Source organism: Pipra filicauda, unplaced genomic scaffold (genome assembly GCF_003945595.2).
Source record: "Pipra filicauda isolate LSUMZ 115617 unplaced genomic scaffold, ASM394559v2 scaffold283_size971201_pilon, whole genome shotgun sequence".
NCBI classification, from domain to species: domain Eukaryota; kingdom Metazoa; phylum Chordata; class Aves; order Passeriformes; family Pipridae; genus Pipra; species Pipra filicauda.
The window spans coordinates 668,872-695,065 of record NW_024104402.1 but is presented as its reverse complement, the minus strand read 5'-3'; the positions used below and the strand labels follow the sequence as shown (position 1 = coordinate 695,065).

The window sequence follows — 26,194 nt, the reverse complement described above, 5'->3', positions numbered from 1 at the left end:
CTCCTGGGAGCAGGGGAAGTATTCTTACCCCTAAGGAGGAAAGAGTGTCCGAGACAACAGGTGACGAACTGACCGTAACGCCCATTCTTGTTCCCCTGTATTGCTAGCGGAAGGAAGTAGAGAACTGGGAGTAAGGGTAAGCCCTGGAAGAAGGAAGGAGTGTGGAGAAGGTGTTTTAAGATTTGATTTTATTTCCTATTATCCAACTCTGGTTTGATTGTTAATAAATTAAACTAATTTCTCCAGTCTATTTTGTCCATGACAGTAATTGTTGAGTGATCTCTCCTGTCCTTGACCAACGAGCCTTTTGTTATATTTTCTCTCTCTTGCCAAGCCAACAAAGGGGGGGTGATACAGCACTTTTGATGGGCACCTGGCAACCTTTTTCTTAGGAAAAAAAAAAAAGGCATGTTGTTTTAAGGCTTATCAGTCTACCGTGGGATCACAAAATTAAAATTCAGTGCTAAAATCCTTTTATTATATAGCTGTAGTATGGCATTAGCAGTTACTTGGATACTGTGTGTATTGTTATACCATAATTTATTTGGTTTTTAGCAAATAACTATTGAAATCTTCAATTTGTGTGGTCCTTAAGAGAGAGCATTAACATCAAAATAACCTTGTAGTTGGTGTTAAGGCATTCGCTTACCCTAAGCCACGTGACAGGGCTTTATAAAAACCTGGAATGAAGAAAAAGAGGCAACTTTAAAAAAGCCGAGTGTGTCCCTCGGGTAATGACGAGCAGATCCTGTGGCACGCAGCTGTTCGGAAGCACAGCAAAGAGACAAACGCCTTTATTCCCGTTACTCCAGGCCGGGTCCCGCACGTCCCGCAGTCCCGGGGCGGTGCCGCCTTCGCCCGCCAGGGGGCGCTGCCGGCGGAGGCCGTGCGGTGCTCGAGCGGCGCTCGGAACGCGCGCGGGGGGCGGCGGGAGCGGAGCCGGGGGAGCGGGAGCGGGCCGGGGGCGCTCGGAGCCACCATGGAGATCGGCACCGAGATCAGCCGCAAGATCCGGGTGAGGCAGAGGCAGCCGGGCCACTCCCTCCGCCCGCGGCAGCAGCCCGGCCCCGCTTGTGGGGCAGGCCCGGCCGGGGGCTGAGGCGCCGGGCTCCCCTCAGAGCTCCCGGCGCCGAGCGGCCCTGGGGGCTCCCGGGGAGGGGCGGGAGCAGGACAGTCTTTTTTCTGGGAAGCAGAGCCGGGCCCGCCCGTACCCCGGCGGGCAGCTGCCGTGTGCCGTCTGTGCCCCGGAGCTGCGGGTCTCGCCCTGCAGAGCCCGCCCGGCCCAGGCCCGGCGCTGCCCGGCAGAGGCACAGCCCGGCCGGGTGCGAGCCCCGGCACCGGCGGGGCCTGGCAGCTGCTCCCGCTCGGCAGTCGCAGTTTGGAAAGCCCGTCAGGTTTCCGTTTCCTTGCTGAGCCGGGAGTGACCTTTTGTCAAACCATCCGGGATCCGCTTTCTTTGCACCTTATGAGTCCGGATGGTCTCTGCTTGAAAAAGGATAGCAGGGATTTGGAGGTTGTCTGGAAGCACCAGGAACTGGTGTGTAGGAAATATGGTAGAGAGTGTGAGATTCTTGGCAGTTCCGATTATTCTGCTGTCAGTCCCTCACAATTATAACGTCTCTGCCATGAGCAGGGGAGAATAGGAAAAGTTAACATGTTAAACTAGTGTGTTCAAACACTTAAGAAAAACTTTGCTAAGCCTCCTACCTCATTGCAGTTAGAAATACTTTGTTGATCCATCCCTTAAATGCTATTTCATTATTTTTTAGGGTGCTATAAAAGGAAAGTTGCAGGAGCTTGGGGCTTATGTTGGTAAGTTTTGTCATGTGTTTAGCAATCTTCTCCAGGCCATTGTAGTTACATAGCAAAAAACCAGATAGTTAATGGAAACTTATTATTACTTGTGTTACTGCATACAGAAGCCTTAAGCATGAGAAGAGTTATCTGAAGTGCTGGAATAGTATGAGACAAACAAACATGTATAGTCTAAACATAAGAGAAGCAGTACATGGATATCAATATATGAAGAACTAAAAGGAAATTAACTAAGAAGTCAGTCCAACAATCTCCCCTTTAAAGGAAAAATGGTGGCAAGGGATTTGAAAGAAAAACAAACGATGATGTTGTGAATATTTAAGGAAATTTCTTTGAAGCGCTAGGTGAAACATATAAAGCAAGACTCTTGCAAATATAGCAGCAGTTAGCTTTGACCACTCTGAGATAGAGTCAGTCTTTCTTAGACACCTTTTTAACAGCCTCTTGAATTTGGGGTGAAATATTTGTCAAAATTAGGAGAGGGGACAAAGACAGATTGACTGTTTTAGGAAATGAAAAGGCCTCGTCATGTGGGACAGATCTTCAAAATGTAAAAGTTGACTGTTAAGGGGACGACTAAGAGCTGTGTTGAACTAATGGGGATGAAATACATGTATCTGGGTCTTAGAGACAGGGAGAGATTTTATTTTGGCTTGTGAGGAGAGAGGTGAGCAGCGTGAATGTCTGTGGTTTTCTTGTGCGTTTGTTTTTTCTGAATCCAGGATTAGATGGATATTGCACTTCAGAGGCAGTTCAGTAACTTTTACTGCAACAGTAAAAGTTGGTAACTTAACAGTGTTCTGTTGGAAACAGAATACCGTAGTCCTGCAACTGCCTTGTTGTTGTCTCTGATACTTCTTGGATTTCAAGTGAAGGAAAGAAATTGAGAGCATAGTTTAGAGATCCTGTGGGTTGCAGGGCCAAGTTCAAAGTTTGTAGTTAGATCCTGAATTCATCTTCCTTCCTATTTCAAGGGAGGCACTGTATTTATGGAAAAATGTAGTGACTCTATAGAAGGAAGTTACCTGCAAGCTGACATTCAGGGCTCAGCTGGTGCTAAGGAACTGTGTTTAGAATTTTTTCATTGTAAAGTCATCTTTTTTTTCACTGTTTCAAAGCTTCTCGTTTTCAGAAACTCATTTTTGGTGGTTGTTTTTTTTCTTTTTTTACCATCATTCCGGGTTTCAGTTTCTCAGTCCTGGATTCTTTGTCTGTTTTTTCCTGCATCTCTGAAAAAAGATCTTTCTTATCTGTAATAGTAAGATGCTCTTAGAATACTAGCAATCTTAGATTTCAGCTGTGACTGATTATTCTTTCTTTGTTTTCCTTCTGTTTCCTGTATTCAGAGGGTGGGTTTCCTGTATTCCCAGGGTCAGCATTCAGTGTCTGCAGTTTCTTCTCAGTTAGCTTATGGACTTCTTTAAATAACTTTGTAGTCTTTATTGCCATGTCTGACTTGCCTTGGCCTCTTTTTTTGTTTTTAAACCACTGTTTCCAAATTTATGTAATTTTTCACTTTTTTTTTCTTGACTAGAGTATTTTGGACAGGTTTTCAAGTAATGTTTTTCAAAAACTCTCCATTTCTTCATTTAGTTAACTGGTAAAAATTGGTTCTCCCTCATTCTAGCCTTTGCATAAGAACCATGCTTTTGTTTCCTTCTGTAACTGCTAGTTCTTTTCTTTTGAAAAGTCTTCTACAACAAGACATGTTGAAACTTTATCATATGTTGAACCACCTGAAGAACTTATCAAGTTTAAAATTAGCTTGGCCAATAAATAAAATTCGTTCTGAGTTCCTAGGTATGAGTATTAATTCATCTTGGGGAACTTGTAGTTTGCATTTAGAAAAACACCAAACTCAAAGCAGCAACAGCAACAAAACCAAACCCCCCCAAAAAACACCAAAAAGAAGATATGGTTTAAGCTAGGAATGTGTTCTCTTGGGACAAGTAGCAGAAGTGGCATGCAGGTGCAATGTATGAATGTTATTTCTATAGTCTAGGGTAAACATAAATTATTTACGTAGACATAGAAGAAAGGCAGTTCTTTCATTTGGGTTTTGATTTCTATTTTTCATTTTTTAGATGTTTTTAGTCTTGCATACTGGCTTAACTTGATGAAATGAGTTGTATTGGTGTCTTAGTTCAAATTCACAATTTGAAGGGTATTTCCCAACTGTCTTCACTCACTATTGTTATGTTCATGTCAAGGATATGGTATTGGAGAGCATGAGGTGTTTGATAAACTAAATTGATGTCCGTGCTCAGGAAGCACACCTAATGCCTTTGAGCAGCAATTGCACCAGACAGGCCTCAAACAGAGACCAGAGCTAGGCCAAAGGAAAAAGCCAAATAGCAAACTCCCCAAACCCTTCATGTGTTAATGTTGGATTCTAAGCACTCTCCCATCCATTGTGTTGGGTAGGTGTACCCTGAATGAGCAGTCCAGCAAGGGAATGGATTTCTCACTGTATAAAATTGCATATGTTAGGGGATTGGAGATTCACTCTCAAGGTTGCTGGGATTTGGGTTTGTTCTGTTTTTGTAGGTAGAGAATCTGTAAGTTAATACCATTTTGATTTGTTTAATGCACATATCAGAAATGGATATTTATTTGGTTGGGTTTTGTAACTAAAGGAAATTTGACAGGGATAATGTGCTATCTTTGGTGACGTTTGAAGTGATGAAAATTGTAGATGTTTTTAGTATTCAAGTAAAAGGATATAGGCAGCAGAGTGACTTTTTTATCTTGTCCTTTTTTCTATTCTGTTTACTCACTTTTTAAATACTTTTATCTTCAGCTTATGCACTTGTGAAGTTCATGATCTTTTATTCCTCACTTGTAGATGAAACTTGTATTGACCCTCAGAGGAAATGGAAGTCTTGTTAATTTGCTTACCTAATCCTCTACCTGCAGAGTGTTTTCTTTGTAGTAAAACTGGAAAAAAAATCTGGTCACGTGTTTAAAAGTGTTTGCTATCTCTTCTGTGATTTATTATACTTCAAAACAACATATTTCTCTTTCTATTAGATGAAGAGCTCCCTGATTATATTATGGTTATGGTGGCCAATAAGAAGAGTCAAGAGCAGATGACAGAAGACCTTTCCCTTTTCCTTGGGAACAACACTGTCAGGTTTACTGTCTGGTATGTTTGCAAGCTACTTGTTGCACTTCTTCAGTAGTCAGGAATGCTTTCTAGAAGTGAAACCTGACCACTAGAAAAGTTACTTATCTTCTCATGATGTACTTTGCATTGATCAAAATTTACACTTTGCAGGTCTAATAAGTAAATTAGTCCATCAACAGTTAGGCTATTGAGGTGATAATGAAATGGCAAGGAACTGGAGGACTTACATTTTTTGTTTGCTTATAATCCAGTCAGATTTGTGAATTAAGTGCTCAGGTAAGCGAGGGCTGTATGTTGACTTGAAAAAATTTATTCCTGCAAAGCCCACTCTCAGAGCATGAGAGTGTTATTCACTGTAGTTGGATGTAAAAGACAAACTTGTTTGCTTTTATGTTAATAGTGCTCCAGTTTGCTGTTGTGCATGGGAATTACTATATCAGGACAGATGAGCTTTGGATCTAATTCTGTGTACTGTCTTTGACCAGGCTTAGCACCAAATGCTTAGGTATTCCCACCTCTCAGGCTATTTGTTTATTACCACCACCCAACTCTGCAAACCAAAAGTAGAACCGCAGAATTACTGTGAGCAGGACAAGTTAGCAACAGTTCAACTTACTCTCAACTCCTTACAGTGTAGGTTAATTTATTCTTTGTTGCACGACAACCTTAGCCATTGTATTCCTCATGGATTTTCTAATACTGGATTTGGTTTACAGTATAAACCTGTCATGAACTCCATGTTTCAGAGGATCCAAACAGACATTTGACTCTAGAGATTTTTGTTGCTTTCAGAGTTGTGTATTTTTTCAAGTTAATCATTTGAGTCTTCTACCTAATACAGCTTTAAGGAACTTTATTTTCTTTTGTGTAGGTGAGAGAAATACTATTTTTTCCCTGCTTTTTCAGTTTATTCCCTTTGAAATTTTCATACTGACAGGTTACAATCACTTTCAGTATTTCTTCTATGTGATTAGTTCCTATGAGCTTTTGTTATAAAACAGCAGAGGGAAACATTTTAGAAGTTGAGTATTATGAAACCATAAACAGTAACAAAAAATGAAAATTAGTGTCAGCTATTACAATTCACTGTATTAACTATCTAAACTGATGGATTTCCGTGTGATAATGTTATTTGAGTGGATATAATCTGAATTTACTTACATAGTTTTCAATTTTTTCCTGACATTTGTCAAAAATATAATTAAGAAGTACAATAAAGCATGCACCCCTTTTAAAAAAGTACACAGGCATTTATGTTCTTTGCTTCCTTTTGTGACCTGCCTAGTCAAAGCTTTTGGGTTTCACTGTATTAGGAAGTCATGCAGTTGTCTTTCTTTTAGCAGTTTTGGGAATCAGACAAATCAGTGAAGTTTACAAGTGGATGAGGGTAACTCCAGTACTGGGGTTTTGACTGAGTCCTGATATACAGTAAAAAATAACAGAATAATGTATAGAAGAAAATACTTTTATGGCTTTGTAAATGAAGCTAAAACTTTATTGAAAAAATAATAAATATGTAGAGAAAGCAAATTTCAGCAGAGAAATCAAGATTATTTTATATATGTGTATTTAAAACTGTATATTGACTTTGTAGATATTATACCACCAGCTGGTTTTGACTCCTGCTTAAATTCCAAACGTAATGACTGTTTTAATCCTAATTCAGTATCCACATAATATATATAAATACAAATTCAGTGTCAGAGTGCTCTATCCAGTACCAAAGTAGGTAATGGTTAAAAGAAGAATGGAAAAGAAGACAAGATGAAACCTATGCAATAAACTGTGAGGGAACTGGTGACAAAGTATTAAATAGCATTGTAGTTGGGAGCTTCATATGCCTTTATTTTTCCTAAAGGCAATCCAGAATGTTTACTTTCTTAAACAGTGGCTAAATACAGTACACAGCAAGATCTGCCTTCCTTGGTTTGTCTCTGTAGTTGGTAATTTGGGGTCATCTGGCAAAAGTCTCGCAGCAGTTGTATGACAGACCTGGCAATCCTATTGGTTGGCCACAACTTCTTACTCTGCACCAAGAGTCGGCTCACAGTTGTCCTGAGGTCAGTGTGAAAACTGATACTCGTCACCAGAGGTCAGCTGATGAGTGTTCTAGTGAAAACTCACAAGGAGGATGAGTGTAAGCCTCCATTATATTCACATGTTGTCTTACTTCCCCCAGTTTTCAATATGTTTTTGTTCTTTAGCTGCTTTCTAATACTCAGTCTAAATTATGGACGTGCCCATGATCAGGTTTGAACTCCAAGTAAGATACACATTTAAGTGTTGGGAATTTTTCTCTTTCTTCTTGCTGTAATGTGTTTTGATTTTTAAGCAGGCTTATTATTTTATAGCCTTCTGATTTTTTTTATTACTTCAGCTTGGTGCCTTTTTAGCAGGCAAAGGGCAAATTTGACACCTCGTTGAAATGCTCAGAGAATGTTGTTGGTATATACAAAGCATGCTGGAAGAATCCTGAGAATGTTAAGTGATATGAGTTGTATATTGTTTGGGTTTATATTTAGAACTACATTTAACTCTGCTGTGTAAATAAAGTTTTGAATACCAAGTATAATTTTAGGCCATGCTTTAGGCTTCTAACTTAAGTTTTTTGCATCACTCCTTTTGACACTTAAATCCATTGATTTTAGTGAAAGGTGGAACGTACTGGCTTTGATTATGTAAACCAACCAAATGCCAACAGTAGATGATGTGATGAACACTCTACTTGCATGTCTAAGACACACTGGAGGCAAGATACTTAAGTCCTCCCTTTTAAGGTTGATGCAAAGTGTAGTCTTACATAAATGAGGTGCTTGTTATGGGGGGGGGGAAGGCAGTTGTTTTCTGAAAGATGATTATTCTGAATGTAAATTAAAATTCTGTATTTCTCCTTTTTCTCTTTTGCTTCCTTCCCTGTCCTCTATCTATTTCAGGCTCCACGGTGTTTTGGATAAGCTTCGATCTGTGACTACTGGTAAGTAGTCACAAATTAACCTTGAGTGAAGGTAGTTTTATCGTTTCTGTGTAGTGTTGCATATTTAATGAGTTTCAAAAAGATCTTGGCTCTTTTGTTAATTTTTTATTTGTATGGTCTTTTGGGTCCAGACTTTTTAGAAAATTGCTTTGTATTTTGAGGTAAAGATTTCTTTGTGAGTCCAGAATTTATTTCTCTGTATTTCTTGCTGATGTTTTCAACTTGTTATATTTTCAGGTCTGTGCAATGCCTTGTTTGCAGTTTCTTAGCTACATTTATTGCAAAATCTGTATTGCTGTATTTTAATATAAAAATTGAAAGGTACCTGTCTCCACAGAACCAACTAGTGTAAAATCTTCAGAATCCAGTATCTTTGAAAGCAACCTGCCTTCCAGCAAAAGCACTTCCTGTGTGAGTGATGACAGGAGGCGTGAGGATATCTTGCCACCTCTTGCAGTTTCCAGCACTCGGACTGAAAGAAATGACTCAAGAGTTACAACAAGCTCTCAGGAGCAGAGAAATGCTTCTTCAAGGTAAGGCTGCTGGTTACTTACTAACACTCAGACATCAGTAGTTGTGTGAGTGTAGTAGCCATTTTGAAGAGTACAGACACTTGGAAAGATGAAAGCAGTTTTGAAGAGTAAAGCGTCGCTGCAATTTGTTGGATGAAAAACATTAAATCAGAATTCAGTTCTTTAAGCAACAGATGGGCTTAAATTAGTTAACCAAACTAAAAATATTGATTAGTGTGTTAGATTTGTATAAACAATTATACCTTAATGATTGTTCCCTGCTGGCTTTAATTAAAAGATGGTTCTCATTTTCCGGGACTTGACTTGCAGATAATAGTTGGCAATTTCTTATTTTATCAGGCAGTCTTGTGGAGATGGCGCTGCATCCCACTTAACATCTACAGTCAAGCCTTTGAGGGAATTGTCACCTTCTGAAGCTGTAATTGACATTAAACCTGAACCAGATGATCTAATTGATGAAGACCTAAACTTCGTGCAGGAGAATCCTTTGTCGCGGAAGAAGCCTCTTGTAACTGTGACTTACGGTTCTTCTCGTCCCTCTGCGGAGATCTACCGACCACCAGCCATCAGGAGTGCAGATGGCAATGCACACGTGCCCAGACTGTCACAACAAGGCAACTTGCAGGGGAGCAGGCAGTTGGACACACAAAGCTGCAAGTCTTTGGAAACAGGCCAGCTGTGCAATCCTGAAGCATTTGGAAGCTTAGTGGAAGGGCACAGACCCACCTCCAAACTCATTGCAGATAAAGTAGGCAGTGAGGTTAGTATGATCTAAACTATAACAAGTTTATTCCTGCCAGGAACCTAAATTACTATATACATTTCCAGGAAAATCTTCACCTCAAAGAAATAAAAGACTTCTGTCACTGGTACCAGTAGGTTTGAGATTTCATCCTTTGGGTCCGCTGATAAAACCAGATTTCATAGTTGACATCACCTGATAGCTTGCTGCATCTCAGAGTTAATTACCGTGTACATCTGCATGTCATACTTAGTTGGACTAATGGGTTAGCACGTTGTTAAGTTGCATGTGATGAATCAGAAATAATAATTCTGATATTTAGATCATTGAAACAGCATGGTCTTCTCTCAGTGCTATGTATACCCCCAGCTTTACACAATTCTGAAAATCATGACTTTTGGGATACTATTTATTAACATCTAAACCCCAGATAGGTTGGTTTTTAGGGTTATTATACTGTTTAGAACCATGTCAGTTAAGAATTCTTTGGGATGGATGTTGCACAAGGATAAACTAAAAAATGATTGCTGCCCTACATGCTTTGGAGGCCAGGCTAAGCCTGGCAGGGTGATAGTCCTAGCTGATAGTTTTAAGACTATCCATATGATTAAATTAAGAGCCTCTTTTGAGGAGAATGAAGATTGTTATGGCTGTTAGTGTTGTAATGAAGCACGTATTTTACATACCTTGTATTGCAAGTGCCTCTGTGTTTATTGCTGCTTATACAGTTCTGTGTCTTAGCTCTATCTTACTTGGTTATGTATAAAGGACAATGAATTTTATTTGGAAATCTAGAATGCTCTACAAAGATAGAGGGATAGAGGCTGTCTTTGTTTTTAAGAATGGGGAAGTGAAAATGAGAAAATAGTGGTTTGTTTAAATGACAGTCACATCTCTCCTTGGAAATGTTAGAAAAAGGTCTTGTGATGTTTTTCTTCTATTACTTTTCTATGGATAATGTCCAGAAAAGACAGAATAAGGACTTTGCAGTGTGGAAACTGGACCATCCTGACTGTATATAGTGGTTAGCATCCTTTGGAATATGTCAGCTTGCTAGAAATGAATCCTTACACTTCTCTGAAATTAGACTTGATACAGAGGAGAAAGTAATTTATACTGATTTCACTTCTCTCTCTCAGGCTTCCGACAGGTTCATCTTGAAGGGTAGTATGAATTTCTTTGGAAAACCCTGATTTTCTGTAGGTGTTGGATAATTTGTCTGTACTTAGAAGAGTTTTTCTTCTCTTCTTCCTAAGTGTTATTTACAGTTACATTTTAAATGAGATGTTTGTGTAAATGTGTCTGATTTTCATATTATCCAGTGCAGTTACTTGTATTTGCAGACAGCACCTAGTCCTAGGCCTGTGCAACTGGGATGGAAGGTCTCCATCTCCTGGCTGTGGGTAGAATTGCAGTGTTTTCTTTGCTGGTTTATTGATGCATGGTTTATGCTATATGAACTGTTTTGGCTGCTCTGTTTGTTGTAGGAAGAAAGCTCCAGGAAGAGACGGTTGCCTGTTGTGAGCTCAGTAGTGAAAGTGAAAAAGTTCTGTAATGAAGGGGAAGATGAGGAGGAAGAGGAAGAATACGGATTGCGAACAGGAAGCATCTCCAGCAGCGTGTCTGTGCCTGCAAAGCCAGAAAGAAGGTATTTCACATCTCAGTGGTTTTGTGAGGTTTCAAGAATGAATTTAATGAACAAAACTTAGAAAGTGGAAGTGGGGGAAACCTGTTTACAGTTTTGAAAATTGACAGACAAAATTCAGTAAGCCATTTTAATATTTTTTTTGTACTATCTCACAACTCTGTGGGTAAGATGCTTGTTTCTACCACCCTTTTGCCTCTGATTTTGTAACTTGTTTTTTTCATTGCACATAAGCTGCAATGGAGTGTGAATTTTTACATTATTTTGTCAAGTTTACTGGCAAAAGAACATTAATTAACGTTGGCATGTTTCAGACTAGGTATTTATTGTGGTAAAATAATTTTTCAAGAGTTTTGCTTGCTTTGATTTTATTTCAGGAATAGTTTTCAAACTGGTTATCTCTTGTTCTTTAAGGTGATTATGACTTTTCAAACAGACTTGAGAGATTTTTCCTTTTTTTCTGCTCCCTAATTCTTAGTGTCAGCTGTCAGTCCAAGTACCTCAATTGTTTGTATCTGATTTTCAACAATAGAGAAAGAACACTTAAACTAGAGAAGAGATGGTTCTACTGACCTACAGTGCTAGCCTGTGTAAGGTTTGTTTTAAGCTAATACACTGTATTGAATTGAGCTTCAGTGCCACAGCACATTTATCTGATTTAAGCTTCCTCATTGTTGATGTTAAAGACAAGCAGAAAGCCTTTTTTTACAGCTAATATGTTTTTGATAGAGTCAGTTTTCAGCTGGGTCTTACTTCTCAGGACATAATTATTGGTGCTTTCACAAACATAGCAACAGATGTGTGATGGGCAGAGGTGGGAGGAAATGAAGGGCAGAGTGTGTACCTTTCAGATGTAGCATGATTTTACAGCAGCTTAAGCTGTGACATGAAATCACACATCTTCCATTCTTGAGAGCATTTTGTGGAAACCCATCCACTCAGAGAATAGGTTAACAAACTGAAAACAGATTTGGATAAAGTATTTTTAAATTATCGTTTCTATCAGTATTATACCTGTGTTAACCTGTTGAAATACCTGTCTTTAACATGGATTTCGTTACTGTGCAATTCGTGTACAATTAATTATTTTTTTTATTTCCTTTAGACCTTCATTGCCACCTTCAAAACAGGCCAATAAGAATTTAATACTGAAAGCAATCTCTGAAGCGCAGGAATCAGTTACAAAAACAACCAATTATTCCACTGGTAATTACCTTTTTTTTTTGTGCTAAGCTCTAATATTTCCAAGCTCTGCTGTATAAATCCAAGCTAAAGATAGTGCTTAGAGATGACAGAGTGCTAAATAGCACATCAGTGATACATGTGAGGGGTTTACCATGTCCTGTGAACATTACATTGATCTTCAGTGATGAATTATGAAAGCATAAACAAGGGAGGAAAGAGTTATTTAAAATGTATTAATCAAGATAGTAATTCTGTAAATTGAACAGTTACAAAATGGAAGTGCCAGAGCAGTTGCCAAGAGGAAAGTCATGAGAATTAGGCAGGTGCTTTGAGCTATTTACTTTATCTTTTGTCCCTTTCTGCACTCTCCTCCTTTCTTCTGAGATGGGAGGATGAAAAAGCCAAATAGCAAAAAAATGGAAGTGTACTGGATATATGTAATAGAAGTGCAAACTAATGAGGAACATGTGACTGATGTTTATCAGGGTATATTGTGCTTTAACAGCAAGGCAGCAATTATAGTTCAGTGGTTTTAGGCATTGAGTTGCGGTTGACACAGCAACTGAGCAGTTGTCTGTGTGTAGGCATTCAGCTCTCCTGGCTGAATGGCAAATCTTCTGCTGAAGAAGGGCAAATCCAGCTGTTGTCTCGTGTGCTTTCGTTTCATTGGGTGTTAATACACCTAGCATTACCAGCAGGAAGCATTGCCTCTTGCCAGGGAAGGAGCATTCACTAACTACCTAAACCATGACTTTTATAGTATCTGAAGCAAGACTGAAAGCTTTCCACCATCTCTTGCCTGCTCTTTTTAAAATTCTGCCAACTAACTGTAAGAAATGGTATTTTGAAGTGATGCAGGAAGCTCTTTCCTGTGTACACAGCAATGCAGCAGCAAATGGGACATAGCCAGAAGATTTTAAATTAATTAAAACTATTGATTTTTTTAATAGTGGTGATCTTGTAGTTTGACTTGCCAACGTGAGAATATTTTAGTGGAGAGACCAAAAAGCACCACTTTGTCATTTAATACTGAGGTGATTTGTGAATTTTATCTGAAGTATGCAGGTTCTTCCACTTCAGAGGTAATATTTCACCTATTTTTCTAAGTGTTTTGAATGGAATATGGAAGTTAGCTAATTTAAAACACATAGTTAAAACAAAACAGTAAGTTCATAAATAATGAATCTAGTACTGAGCAGTACCTTTTAGCTATTTCTGTCAGAAATTGAGCTGATCTGATATTCAGCCAAGGGAAGAGTATGCTTAGCTTTTCACAGCCAGTAAAGAAGTCAACCTGTCACCCTTCTACCCTCGAATTCCATGCTACAACTACTTGAAAGGAGGCTTAGATCTACCTGAAAGGAGGTTGTAGTGAGGTGGGGGTCAATCTCTTTTCCCAAGTAACAAGTGATAGGACAAGGGGAAATGGCCTCAAGTTGTACCAGGGAAGGTTTAGATTGGATATTAGGAAAATTTTTTTTCACGGAAGGAGTTGAAAAGCAGTGGAAATGACTGCCTGGGGAAGTGATGGAGTCACCACCCCTGGAGGTATTTAACAGGGGTCCCGCTTAGGGACATGGTTCAGTGGTGCACTTGGCAGTGGAGGACTAGGTTTATGGTTGTACTTGGTGATCTTAAGGGTCTTTTCCAACCTAAATGATTCTATGATTCTGCTGTCTTTAAGTTTTATGTTCTATTTGCAAACATCTTAGCATAGGGTAGCTGGCATCATATGAAGAGGCACATTGATAATCCATGATTGTTTATATGAAAAGTATGAAAAGTGATTTCAAAACTATTAAAAAATACCACATTAATTATATGTAGAAGTGGATGAACAAGTACTTTGCTGATGTCACTTTAATCCTTCTCATGTTGTTTTTTCTTAGAAGTAGGTAGGTGTTCTGAGGTGTTACTCACAGGGTGCTCTGTGCACATGCACCAATGTGCTTGCACACTAAGGATTTTTCAGGTAGCTAAAGATGCTTTTTATGGATACAGATGCTTGGGATTTTGCATATGTGTGTGTGTGTGCATGTGTGTAGGAATTTATTAGTTATTTTAGCACCATATGTAAAAACAGTACTGTTGTGTGATTGGATAGTATGTAAATGATTTGCCATTGTTTGTTTATTTAAAGTTCCACAGAAACAGACTGTTCCAGTTGCACCAAGAACTCGAATTAGCCCAGAAGAATCTCAGTTAGAAGTAATTCATGTGCAAAACAGATTGCCTGTTCTGAGTTCTCAGCTTCAAGTAGAAGAGCCAAAGGAGCAGACAGTTGAAGGAATTCAAGGTCATCTGATAATATTCTTTAAAAATTTATACCAGGGAATGTCATTTTACAAAGGTTAAGCAGAGAAAAGAAATGCTTTTAATTTTTAAGTCCACGTCAAAAGTTGCATGCAGAACTGCCCTGAAAACCAAGGAGCTTTCTAAAGCATGGCTGTCAGATAGATACATATCTATGTCTCTCTATATATACACACACAGACACACAGAAGCTCAGAGGAGTTAATCTGTAAGCAAAGGATGTTATAGCACTCTGGCATATCACTGAAGGATAGTTTTACATAACCATTTATATTGGGATAACTTCTCTTTGCCCCATCCTTTGCGTATTTTCCTTAGTATCTTGTAGAAAGAATTCTGTCACAAAGTTTACGTGAAAGTTAAGATACTCTACAGTATTTGGAACAATTTTACAGCATATGAAGTGTTGAAAGATTCTTTCCAACACATGGTTTCCACACAAATAGTTCTAATGTTTTATTTTTTAGTTTAAATATAGGAGTACTGTATTTGCTCTTACAGGACAGCTGATACCAGGCTAACTGTGTCAGCTTTGTTTTTTACTTCTATTTTGATACTCCAGAAGAAAAATGGCATAACATTTAAAGGCAGTCTTAGTGTCTTTTCAGCATGATTTTGTTACAAAGAAAGGAAGGGGTGTTTGTCTGTTAGTCACAAGGAATCACAGATGTAAGGCAGTGGAAAAATAATGTAGAAGGTAGTTTATACTTTCTATGTGCTTAGATATTTAGATTGTTGAGTAAAATTTGGGTTGAGTAAGATTTTTATTATATTATCTCATGTCATTCTTAAGGAATGGTAAACGTTACTTAAAAAAAATATATTTTTTCAGTCCCTTATTTCTCATATAGACATATTCGGAATCTTTCTGCCAATGTAAAATAGTTGAAATTGCATCTCTAAAGTATGTAAGAAGATGCTTTATTAGCCTTTGAGTTAATGTACACCCTAAATATTTTCACCCTTTTGCTGGTGAAATGGAAATGACAGCTTGCTTAGGAAATCTACAGAAAGCAAAAGGAATTTCTTCAAACCACAGCTCAAATGTAGAACAGTGCTGCTCTGATTTGTTTCACCTCTTTTAAGACCACAGAGTGGTCTCTTGTTGTTAGTTGCTCTCCCGTGTGTGTTCTCTGAATGGTCAACTCCTCTACAAATGAGGAGAAAGAACTTGGCCTTCATAAGTTGCCATGCCCACAGACCTAGTTTGTACTGAACAGTGACTGTGGTAAAGAGCAGCATCTTTCAGTATTTAGATTTTGCCATGTTACTGTTTCTGAAACAATGAGAAAGGAGTTCATCATAATGAGAATGGCTTGCTTTTTTTTTTTTTTTTGTTATAAGTGTGGAGGTTTTTGTTGTTGAAGTTTTGAGGGCTTTTAAATCAAAAGAATTAGAGTGTGCCTCAGTTCTCTAAAATATAGTTTCATGTTGACATGCAGTAAAATATGCTTTTTATTGCTGTTTTTTTTAGGACTTGAACAAAAGGAGCTCTCTTCTCGGCTTCAGATTGAACCCATGATTGAAGATACCTTGCAAGTGACTCAAGGTTAAGTCTTGTGATCCCTTATTTTCAAATTTAATACTGTTGGCCAGCGAATGTTAAGATATAACTTCCTTTTCATTTAATTATACTGATTTCTAGCATTTTTTAGTTTCCACATTTCTAAGGAGTGAAAGCATTATATCAGTAGGTGTTCAAAGCATGAGAGATTTGGGGGGGGTGGACCCCCTTCAATGCTGTTTCAGCACAACCATTCTTTAATAGAATTTCCTAGGCTGGCCTAATACCACCTATGGCTTTTGTTGGTCCTCCTCTATGGAATTAGCAAGGAAGTGAAAATGTTTTCTGGAAGCTACTATGAAGAAATGTAAAAAAACCCCAAAATTAGTTTATTGGCTGTGTAAATTGATATTAAAAATATGCTAGAAGGTAAGAGTAAAACTACAACCTTACTTTTTTCTCTTCTATGTAATTTTTCTCCCAATTCAGATTACTGTGATGCAGAATCTATGGTCCACACAGATACTAGGTCATTTATCCTGAAGAAGCCCAAGTTATCTGAGGAAATAGCGACACAGAACCAGCAATTGGGAAGGAAGGGCACAGAGGCAGTACGAGCTCACTCAGGACGTCTGATACAGACACGGTAAAAAGTTACTTCATTTAGGACTGTTAATAGTCAAAGTGCTTGTTCATGGTTTAGATGGAGTCATTTGCTGTACTTGTGCTTTGCCAGTCCAGTCAGGAGCCATGAAATCATGGAAAATGGACTGACACTGAATAGCAGAGATAAAAAAGCAGGGGCAAAAAACCTCCCAGAAGTCCTTCTAAATTGAAAATAATCCCAAGGTCAACTGTAGCTTGAGCATGTCCTTGGTTTTCAAGAAAAAAGAGGAAGGAACTGAAAAGTCCTGCTCTTTTGTCATAGCTGTTCTGATTTCTGAAATCTTAGTCAAGTAATTATTTTGCTTAAATTGTCTTTAGTTTGACCCTGAGATAACATTTCTTAAGGAAACATCTTTTAACACAGTATTGATTTTGGTGAATCCTGGATGATGCTTTAAAGCTCCTTACTGGTGAGTTTGACCAAGAGAAGTTTAAAGTTCATGTCAGCTTCAAACAAAGTTCCTGATTACAAATAGTCTTACCTGTTAAAAGTTAAAATCACTCAGAACAACATGATGTACTTCATCAAAGTGGGCTGCTGTGTTTGAGAAACTGTTGCTGTTTCCTTTCCATGAGTGGCTTTAAACAGCATGTGTTAATTAAAAATAAAAACAACAGTGAGCTGGCAAACCCAAAAAACCTGATAATGTCACAGCTGAAAACTTGGTGCTAGAGGAGAGTGGTAAATTTTTGCTTGTGAATAGGTCAGTTTCTAACTGCTTGAATTTCAGAGTTCTAGCTAATGATGTTTTTAATGTGTTGGTTTTCTCTCTTAAGGACATTCTACACTGTAGTTGCTTTTAGCCTCATTTCATAGAGAAGCAAAGTTTATCCCATCACTGTTTGTCAAAGATGAGAACTCCACAGTTCTCCAAATAGTTAGAATCACGTGTTATTGAAGAAGTCCCTCAGGTGAAATGGATGGCATAGTGAAAGGCTGGAGAAAATGTATGTGTCCCCTGTTTTTATACTCCCTCCTATCTACACTGACTGCTGTCAGATCCAGGACAGTAGGCTAGACTCACCTTTCAGTCAGATTGAGTGTCAAAGTTCGTAGTGTCAGTATTTCATTCTCTCCTCCTAGTTTTAAAAACTTTTACACCCACTGTTTCCTAATGTATTGGTCAATAATTTTGAGGAGATACCTGTTTTCTGTGTTAAAGGGTTTGTGATTCCAAGAATGGTGCTTATACTTATTCTCACTTTTTTTTTGTCTCAATTGTAAATTCCACAAGATTAATCTCCTTTATTTAACTGTGCTTGTAAATGAGCTTTTGGATCTATCTGTTGAGCAGAATGCAACAAGCTGAAGTGTACCTGAGAGCTGTAGTTCTTATTAGTGCCTCAGGGAGATCAGAAGGCAAACTGCTAACTGGAGTGCATTATCAGTAGTATTAAAAGAAGGTCTGTTACTGCTTGACTCCCCATAGATAAGTTTGTACTACTGTTAGTTACTAGTACAGCTCACATTCACTCAAACCTCTTGAGTCAGAAAATCTAAATTTACTACATTTCTTTGTTTGATAGAGACCAGCTTGCACAGCCAGAGAAGCCTGCTAGTCCCAAGTTCATTGTGACGCTGGATGGTGTGCCCAGTCCACCAGGATACCTTTCTGATCAGGAAGAGGAAGATATGTGTCTAATGGAAGGATTAAAGCCAGTTACCCAAGACATATGTGCTGGCAAAGGATTAAAAGGCCTTCGAGCACAGCAAACACAAACTGTAACCAGGCAGCTGGAGGACTCTGATGGTAATTATCTTTACCGACAGGATCTGACACTGATGTGGTGGTTTGATCATGGCTACAACTTTCTGATACATCATTCTTAAGAAACCAAAGCAATGGTGTTTATTTTTCAAATTAAAACATTCTTTATGCAAATGAAATGTGGCAGTTCAGTGGGAGCATCTCCTTAGAAGCCTTTATCTTGGTACATGAGAGCAATACAACACGTAGGTTGTACATATACACACGTCTCAGTATTGGTAAAATTTGGCTTATTTCTTTTGCAAATAAGAGTTGGTCTTCATTGCCAGACATCTGCACTTCTGGCTGACTCATGGTTTGTCTCCATGCTGATGGACAGGAGATGTTACAGTGAACGTTTTGACATGCCTTGAACTTTCAGAAATATGTCAGATGGTATTAAGGTTTCTCTCTAGATTTGTGACATCAAAAGGAGCCTGTTAAGTGGAAGGTGTTGGTAGAGTCCAGTGGCTATAATCTTTAAAAGTAGAACTTACAGTGCATGACTTTACTTGAAGGCTTCTATATTCTCTTTATGCATTTCTTTTGAATAACATGGGAAATTGCTTGCTGAACCATACCTTTGAATTGTTTGGAATGCTGACATGGTGATGAAAATCACAGAGGCTACTGTTTTGTCATAGGCCTGTTGAATACTTGCCTAAAGACCATGCTTGGATTCATGTTTTTTACTTGATTTTCTTATGAAAATGAAGATCTTTATTTTCCAGAGTAGCAATGTGTCCAAATTTTCTGAACTAAATAAAGAATAGTGTTTGATGTTGTACTGAGAACCCTTAAATTTCATGGATCCAGCTGTAAATGTGTAATGCAATTGCAGCAAAAGATCTTTTAAGTCCATGTCCCTTCAGTCCCCCTGGCTGCAGAAGTACTACACGTATCAGGCAGTCTTAAAGAAGAAAGGAATGCTGTATATCCATTGGCCCATTTTTAGTAGTACAACAAAATGGACATTGGAGTATTTCCTTGCAGATCGATGCTTTTACACGTGTACTCTCTTTCCTACTCCTGACTGAAGCTGTTTGGTAGAGGAGACTGTTGCTGATACAGTCCTATCTCTGTTAAGGATTCCTATGTAAGTAGCACGGATGTGACTGAAGTTCACCTGGAACCAGATCCACGTGGAAGTGATCTGTAGAACCCAGTGTGGTTGTACAACAGGCTGGCATTGCTTGGCAAGGAGAAAGCATAAATGAGGCTGAGGATAGAACGAAGCTGGAGCAATTTCTGTCAATAAAAAAATCAGATAGGGAAGTCTAGCAGTCCTGGAAAGCTTTGAAAAGCCAAAGATTAAGGCAGATTTGGGAAAATAAGGCAAAAGCAACATTCTACACACAATTACCTGAATTTGCAGAATGAGGTTTTACAAGTAATGTTAAATAGGAGAAAGTCAAAATCTCAGGTTCCAGTAAAAGTAGTGAAGGTAAGAAATGTTTCAGCTTGGAATTTCTTAAAATACTTTTTGGATTGGAGTCTGGGTGTAACTGAAGTTTCTGAACAAATCACATGAAAGTGGTTCTATTTTCACAACGTGCCCCCATACTAATAAATCCGATTCGTGTAAAAATTGATTTTTAACTTTTACCTCTTGAAATAATTTTCTAGAGCAAAATTATCTTGGAGAAGGGAAGCATAGCTATAATGAACTCATGGCTCAGCAGAACAGTCATAACTCAGGTTCAGTTGAAGAGTCTTTGTCTTGTCTGAGTCAATTTGGATTTGTGAAGAATATTTTGCTTGTAAACAGTGCAAATTTGATCTTTTATCACCAAAAGGCAGCTGTCAGTCCAATATTATGATTCCTTTCACTTTAAGGTTTTAGAAATTTTCTTCAGATAATATGATTGTACATAAACTTTTACTGTCATGATTACTGTCATGTCACTTTACTTTTTTTGATTAAGAGAGAGAGAATAGGAAGTACCATGAATTTCGATTATTGCTTACACCAAATCGCATATAGAATCATAAAGGTCCCAGCTTTTTTTTTTTTTTTCCTTGCCATCCTAGTGGACATGGAAGAGTTAAATATGCTACAGAAACAGGAGAAGGTGCTCGAGCGCTGCAAGTACTGGCCTGCCTGTAAAAATGGAGACGAATGTGTGTACCATCACCCCACACTACCTTGCAAGTGAGTAGTACAAAGGTCATCTACTTGACATGCTATTTTGATTTTTATTCTGGTGCTGCAAATTTCTGTTCTGTGTTAGTAAATATTCCAAGGCAGTGAAAGTCTGTCGGGGTGGGATCAGAACTCGATTGTCACACTGTAATTGCTTCTGTTTTCCACCCATCTCCCACGTGCCAGAACACAGGGATGGCAGCTGTGCTCCTGCAGAAGAAAGCTTTAGTTTAGTGTAGAGGCTGCTTCAAGATGCAGGAATTAGTGTTGTAAAATAACAGGCTCTGCCAGCTGTCACAGTGCTTTTGAACGCTGAGGTACCATTACATAGTAATGCTGCGATTGGTTTCTTTAAATTTGAAAGCAAAGGTGAACTCATGAATGTGCCCTGTGCCTTTGACTTCCCTTCCACAAGCAGCAACAGTCTAGAAAAACAATGTCTCTTTTGGGATAACTGTTACCTGGTTGGGTAACTTCATTTATGCAGACATTTGAATTTTCTTTTGAAATCTGGTGTAACTAAATTCAAAATAACACTTTCTCTTCAGGGAATGAACCATATTACTCAGGAAATTTTGCCACCTTCCCTGGGAAGTCTGATTTCACAGTGCTGCTCTGTGCTGCACACTAAGAATAATGTGTCTTAGCTTGTAACAAGTAGCTTGGGACCAAACTCTAATGAGACTGAGGTAGTTCAGTTGTTTATTGCATGTAAAGAGTGTCCACAGGGAAACAGTTCAGATCTGTTGTTGTACAGCTCATACACGACACCCTCATGCCCTGCTTTGGGAGGACTAACATGTGCCCGAGCCCTGTTGTAGTTCTGCCTTTCTCTGGTGTTCTGACTTTCATGTGTAACAGATGTTTGGGGGTTTTGCTCCAAATACGAGCTTTTGACTCAATTTCTTTTCTCTCTAGAGTTTTTCCTAACTGCAAATTTGCTGATAAATGCTTGTTCATCCATCCAAACTGTAAATACGATGCAAAGTGCACTAAGCCAGACTGTCCTTACACTCACGCCAGTCGACGAACCCCCCATCCATCTCCTAAACCAGGTGAGCATGTCTTGTTTTCTGAGCTTCAAATGAAAATGCTGAAGGCAAAACAGTATTTTTGGTAACAGAAACTGACATGGGTGAAAAAATAATTTTTTGCTTAATTTGACCTAATTTTCTTTCACCTCTTAGTGCTAGATGAAGAATAACAATCCAGCGTTACTGCAAAACTTGTTTTCAGAAAAATCCCTCAACACTTATGGAAGAGTCCATATGAAGTCTGTGCAAGGCCAAAGTGGTGACTTGCACAAGTTGTCCATTTCTCTGAAGGGATTAGCCAGCACTGCAGTTTTACTCAAATTTGTTTCTTAAATTGGACACATGTTGTGCCACAGGCTTGTGACAAGCTGAAAACAGAGGCTTCTGTCTTTGAACATTTTTTTCTTGAATGCCAGTGTAGGAGTTAAGTTGGTGTAATAATGAGGTGACTTTCAGGGGTGAGGTTACCCGGTGAAGGCAATAGCTGTGTTTGGATTATGGGTTGGTATTGCTGAGCCTTTGAACAGTGCCAAGGTGCAGGGCCTTTACCACATGATCTTTTGGAAATAATTTAGCCCATAGTCACAGTACAATGCAGTTTTGTTACTTTGCCAAGTACAATGTGCTTGTCTTCTGTATCATTTCCAGCAGCTCCTCTGTATTCCTGGGAAGTGCAGTGCCTGTGCTTTTCAGTCCGATCAGCTGAACCACTAACAGGCTTGCTGCTGTCTAAATTTAACATCTGAGATTCTCTGCCTACCAGAATTTGTTGGAAGTTTTGCCTTGACCATGGTACCTTCTGTCCTGAAATGGGGAAGAACCGAGTTAAATGATTACTTGATAGTCTTGTTTGCTCCAGGGTGAGATCCACTCCCTGCACTGTGATACACCGTCCATATTTCTTGCAGAACTTTGGTGTATTATAGAACATAATTTCTCGCAGAAATATTGATATATTTAAGGTTGTGTGGAGCTGTCTTTAAAAGGCAATTTATTCTGATCCAGGCTCACTTCCTGTTCTTTTTGTTTCTACTATTAGCACCCCTGCCTGCACTGCCCATATCCTCCAGTAGTCCACTGTGCAAGTTTTTTCCTGCTTGTAAGAAAATGGAATGTCCATTTTACCACCCAAAAGTAAGATTTATGTCCTGTCTCTTCCTTTTCTTTCTAGAAAAAGACTTGAAATGTGCTACTTTGGGACAAGAAATGTCATTAGGATTTCACACTTTTTGCTTTTACTTTTGACATTTTAACTTTAGCTCAGAAGCAGAATATGCAGAACCAGTGACTTAAAGAATTTGGAAAATTATATTTTTAAGTAACCTTTCTAACAGATGCTGCTGGGGAGCTTCAAACAGGCCATAGCTCTTGTCAAAATATGCCCAGCCAGGATGCTGGAGACTGAGGAGGGGGACATCCTTTAGCCTGTGTGGAAGGACAGTCAAGACTTTTGACTCTTCCTTCAGATGTGCTGCAATATACAACAACTTTAAAGATTGCCCAGTACCCTGAAGTGTATCAGTGTAATTGATACAGTACAAGAGTCCATTACTCTGGTACTTTTATAGAATTATGTTCCTGCATTTTCTTACACTCGGAAGTTTAGTGCTTTTTCAAGCCCTAGCAATGCTAACATGCCTGGGGTCCCCAGGACTCTGTGCCCAGTTATTATCAGCCAGATCCTCTGTTTTTTCCTGCTCCTCACATAATGCTATGTCATGCTCCCAGCTTGAACACACAGATCAATTCAAACTGAACTCTAAACCCTTGAAAGAAAAGGAACCTCCACCTGTCAGTGCAGTGGCAGTTTTGGAGCATCCAGTTAATAACTGATACTTTTTAGAACGGGTTTTCTTGTCCTTGGGTTGAGCTGATTGCTCTGGTGGATGTAGCTGTGGGTTCAGGTATTGGTCAGATGTGTCACACAGCGATACAAACTCACGTGTAGCCAGGGTAGCTCAGCTGGCTCAGGAGTTCAGGCAGCCAGCCTCGAGTAGCACCTTCTGAAATGCTTTCCTTTTTAGCATTGTAGGTTTAATACCCAGTGTACAAGACCAGACTGCACTTTCTACCATCCCACTGTTGCTGTACCTCCACGCCATGCCTTGAAATGGACTCGAACTCAAACCAGGTGAGAGACACTTTAAACCTAACATGAAAAAGTATATTTTGACATCTCTAATGTAGTTTTACTTACAGAAGTAATGTGTGCGTGATGAACTGTATGAAGAATAGGCATCTTTCTTTATAAGACATCTTTGTACTGTTTGGTTTTAGTAATACAAACATTAACTAATGTGTTGCAATCCTAAAGTGCACTAAACAAGTGCCCTGCAGCTAAAATAGGGCAGAGTCAGTGGAATCCTGACCTGGACATGGTTTGTTTCCTGAGTTTTATTTGAATAAAGCTGAAAATCCAACATCAGCTCTTCATTTACCATTGTTTTATCTTGTGTCCAAGCTGTCTTTTCCACACTAAGTTCAGCTGTTTCTTTGAGTGTTTCTGGCAGAGCTGCTCCTTCCTGTCATCTGTCCATGATTTCATAAATTAGTAGCAAACTTCCCAAAGCTGCAGCTATGGGCCTGTCTTAAAGATCTTCAAGTCACATGAGCCTTTCACTCCAACTACTCATCTGCAAAGGTTTTAACCACTACAGGAGTAGGGCATAGATCAGTTCTCAAATCATCTTTACAGGGTGGTAGAATTGTTACTTATGGGAATTGGTTTTGTCTTCTCCCTCAGTGAATGAATATGATACAACCTGGGACTGACCTTTGCCTCCTCTGGACAGTAATGGAAAGGAAGATTAACCACCAGGGTACAGGATGCTAGAAAAGATTAATGCATTTTGGACTTTGAATATACATTGTTTTCATAAAACAAGGTTGATTGCATACTTGAAATGTCTCTAATTTTCCAAGTTTGTAAGTTTGAGCAATTTTACATTTTTTTTACTGTAACAAGAAAACATCTGTGTAAGAAAAGTTTTACTTTAAATTCCATTAAAAACCTTCAAAGCACATTTTGTGTTCTGTTTGGGTAATGTTCCTTGTTTAAGATCAGGTGTGTTGAAGAAGAAAGTATGCTGGCAGAAGGGCTCAGAAAGCTTTTTCCTGAATTCAGATCACACCAGAACTACTTTTTGTCCAGCAAGTGTTTGGTACAGTGCACACAACTGCTCTGCTGTTCCAGCACCAGCACTGAGCTCTCCACCCCAGCACAGGGAAAAAGAGCAAATGCTTTGGCTTTTAGGTGTTTTTCAGCACAACAGACATCATAGCCCTTCCACTCTCTAAAACAGGGAGAAAACTAAAACAAGGGAAACAAACCACTTCTTAAGTCAGAACAGTTAGAGAATTATTGATGCTGTGCTCCATTTAAAAAGCCTATGAAATGCCACTTCACTTGAAAATAAATGCTCTCAGATGTCTCCATTTATACCAGGAAGAAAGAAGATACCTCTCTGAACCTCCTTTTGAAGAATCCTTTTTTCCTACCGGGCACATTCTGTAATTTTCTCCTTCAAGAAAGTTCCTGTGCCTTATGGCAAAAAAATAATCCACACACATGCCCATATATGTTTAAGTGGTATTAAAATGATGAAAAATGTTGAGCAGTAACATAAATGCACTTTTTTATTAAATCTTTTTTATCTTTTGGGGAACTACATTTGCACAAAAATATACAAAAGAATTTCTTTTTACAAATATTTACATTCAGTATCAGAAAACAATGTTAGCTACATATTTTAAACTTAAATTTGACAAATATAGTTTTGAATTCTGAAACTTAACACTCCAGGAAAGTATTTTTTAAATATTTTTTTTTAAATAAAGTACTCAAAGTTCATATTCAAATTTAAAAAAATCTTAATTAATGCAAAAATCTGACATTTAATTTATATATATGTGTATATATATATATATACTTTAAATAAACATACAACATTGTTACAGGAATTAGTTGTTCATGGTGGAAACCAAAATGGAGTACAGTTAAACCCATGATCCTTATCACAGTAATACATGACCAGACCTTTGGACTAGTTTAAAATACTTTTTTTTTTTTTTTTTTTTTAAAGCAAGAGGGATTATCTGACACACTCCATAATGAAACAACAAATCTGAACAGACAACTGGATTTTAAGCTTAAAGACCTACAGTAAAATACTTTCTTAAGGTGACCTGACAGGGGAGTGGAGGAGGAGAGGATGTGGTCTGGTGTTGCAGGGAGCATTGGAATGGATTTCCAGATGAAAGACTGCAAAGAACATCATTTTTTTACAGCATTTCCCAATGCCTTCATTAGCTGTCCCTTGCAGAAATAGCTGCCACCATGAAGCTGTTTTCTGTGTGAGATGAGGAGACAATAATTTGTAAGGGCAGCAGAACACCAGAACCACCTCCATGGCTGCACTTCATCTGTGCTGGGTTATAACCTACTGCACAGTGTTCAGTGTGAGAAAAGGAGCTGCTGCTTTTTCTCTGCTAAAAAATAGTGAATTAAAATCAAACCACAAAGCTGAAAGTGTTTTGTTGGGTTTTGTTTGTTTTTTTTTTTTAAGGGAACTGTTCTAATGCATTTAGTTAGTTTTCTACATTATTTCAAGTTACCATTGTGGTCTTGAGCATATTCTAATGTGAAATTTTACATTAAAAATGCCTTTACTTTCTTCACAAATCAGTAATGCAGCTTTTCCATTGCTTAATATACTATGCTGTATACCCGTAACTGAACTAAAAAGGAGAAACAAAGCTTATAATT

The 26,194-nt window shown here is 38.5% G+C and overlaps 1 protein-coding gene across 1 annotated transcript; it reads left to right on the top strand.

The window, feature by feature from the left end:
- The first annotated feature begins 945 nt into the window (after positions 1-945).
- On the top strand, positions 946-24,450 carry ZC3H14 (zinc finger CCCH-type containing 14). The gene is made up of 17 exons (XM_027738645.2): positions 946-1,015; positions 1,770-1,812; positions 4,846-4,960; positions 7,876-7,916; positions 8,254-8,449; positions 8,789-9,209; positions 10,679-10,839; positions 11,942-12,042; positions 14,162-14,317; positions 15,809-15,883; positions 16,328-16,484; positions 18,032-18,255; positions 20,284-20,404; positions 21,314-21,450; positions 22,469-22,563; positions 23,454-23,560; positions 24,173-24,450. Exons 1-17 carry the CDS (start codon positions 980-982, stop codon positions 24,177-24,179), a joined length of 2,193 nt encoding a protein of 730 aa, XP_027594446.1. The 5' UTR covers positions 946-979; the 3' UTR covers positions 24,180-24,450.
- Positions 24,451-26,194: the final 1,744 nt, after the last annotated feature.